Source organism: Octopus bimaculoides, chromosome 10 (genome assembly GCF_001194135.2).
Source record: "Octopus bimaculoides isolate UCB-OBI-ISO-001 chromosome 10, ASM119413v2, whole genome shotgun sequence".
Classification (NCBI taxonomy): Eukaryota; Metazoa; Mollusca; class Cephalopoda; order Octopoda; family Octopodidae; genus Octopus; species Octopus bimaculoides.
Genome location: NC_068990.1, coordinates 16,492,265 through 16,494,266, shown reverse-complemented (window position 1 = coordinate 16,494,266; position 2,002 = coordinate 16,492,265). Strand labels below are relative to the sequence as shown.

The 2,002-nt window shown below is 38.4% G+C and overlaps 1 protein-coding gene across 6 annotated transcripts in view; it reads right to left on the bottom strand.

Annotated features, from left to right (window-relative positions):
• LOC106879961 (monocarboxylate transporter 9) overlaps positions 1–2,002 on the bottom strand; it is a 43,558-nt gene that overhangs the window by 23,457 nt on the left and 18,099 nt on the right. For all 6 annotated transcript variants that reach the window (XM_014929739.2, XM_014929727.2, XM_014929732.2 and 3 more), the window contains exon 5: positions 1,711–1,850. In XM_014929739.2, coding sequence (XP_014785225.1) covers positions 1,711–1,850 — 140 coding nt within the window. The remainder of the gene's footprint in view (positions 1–1,710; positions 1,851–2,002) is intronic.

Here is a 2,002-nt window from a genome sequence, read left to right as displayed (position 1 = left end):
CAGTCTAATTGTCATTTTAAATGACTGAGGCTTTCCTTTCTCAGTCTCTATCGCTTCACTTCTTTTCTCAATGGTTAAGAGAGTAAAGGTGCGTGGCTAAGTGGTTAGGGGTATTCGGCCCATGATCATAAAGTCATGAGTACGATTCCTGGCAGGATGCTGTATTCTTGAGCAAGGTACTGTAATCTTGCTGCAGTCCACTCAGCTGACAAAAATGAGCTGTAGCTGTAATTCAAAGGAGCCAGCCTTGTCACATTCTGTGTGAAGCTGAATCTCCTTGAGAACTACGTTATGGTATGCATGTCTGTGGAGTGCTCAGCCACTTGTGCGTTAATTTTATGAGCAGACTGTTCCGTTGATCAAGTAAACAGGAATCTCATCATTGTAAGTGATGGAGTGCCATTTTTTAAAAAGAGTGAAAGAAAAGGAAATTTTTCATTAAGACAAAATATTTGCTATTCTGTCATGTAGTGACTTCGCCCTGGACTCTTGCTCAGTTTGATAACTACAGCATGCGCTTGACCTCCAGATCTGGGAGACCCACAAATACCACTGTTAGGACTGGATTAACACCCATAGAGACCATAATGGCTAAAAAGATTTTCCTGCCCCTATAGAGGATCTTTTTTTCATTTTCTTCCAACTGCTTGGAGGTTTATCTTGCTCCAGTCCACTCAGCTGGCCAAAATGAGTTGTAGCTGTAATTGAAAGGGGCTAGTCTTTTCATATTCTGAGACTGAATCTCTCTGAGAACTACGTTAATGGTATGCATATCTGTAGAGTATTCAGCCACTTGTGAGTTAAATTTATCCTCGTGTGATAATGAAAAATGAAAGTAACATCCAATATTTGCTGTAGTTATTTGTCTTTGATTGTCTATGTATCTATGCATCAATGTATCTATGTCTATGTATCAATGTATCTGTTTCTATGTATCTACTGTCTCTCTCACTTCCTCTGTGTACCTCCTCTCTCCTGCTTTTAATTTAACAATGTGTGTATGTATCTACTTTTCTTTCAATGTATGCATCAGTCTACTCTGAAAATACTGATAAACATTTTACCCCTCCCTTCAACTGTAGAAAAATAACAGTAACATCCACAGCTATTTGCTGAGAGAGAGAGACAGACAAACAGAGGGAGAGAGAGGCAGACAGATAGATAGGCAACATTTCTTTTTGCAATTTCCATATTTTCAACAGCTTTATCATAATCATTGAAAATGAAAAATTTTCTGGTGTTTTCTGTATGAGAATGGTTCTATTCTCTTTTACTATTATTCTCTATCTACTCCCTTCCTTCACTCAATCTATCTCTCTCTTTAACCCTCCCTCCCCTCCTCTATGTCTCCTTGTCTAACTGTCCTCCTGCGTTTAATGTTATATTTCTCTTACCACTCAGTGCTATCAATCTCCCCTATCTCTCTCACTCCCTCTTACTTCATCTTTTCTACTTTGCCTCTCACTTCAACTATACCTCCTCTGCTTCTGTCCCTCCCCTCTCTCCCGCTTTGCCACTCCAAGTATATCTCCTCTGCTTAACATCTTTTATTTCTCTTTTTCTTTGTACTTCTCCCTTCAACCTTTTTACCTCTTCCTTTGAAGTGTGACACACACCACAGGTATGTACAAAAACACAAAAAACTAAGCGTATTAATATTATTGATAACTTATGATTTATATATTAGATACATAGTATAAATATATTTACTCTTCTCCATCAATATGGAAGTCAGGGATTTCGTTTTCAGGATTGATGTAAAGGGTAATAAAAGGATTCCAGATAAATGAAGCTACTCCATAACCTGTCAGTACGATTCCAGCAACAGTGCCCTCTTTTTTGGGGAACCACTAGAATAATGAGAGAAAGGTACAGGAATTAAAATTATTTACAATGTATCTGAAGAAATAGATAGTGGGAGAGACAGATAGAGAGAGTATGAAAGAGAGAGAGAGAGAGAGAGAGAGAGAGAGAGAGAGAGAGAGAGAGAGAGAGAGAGAGA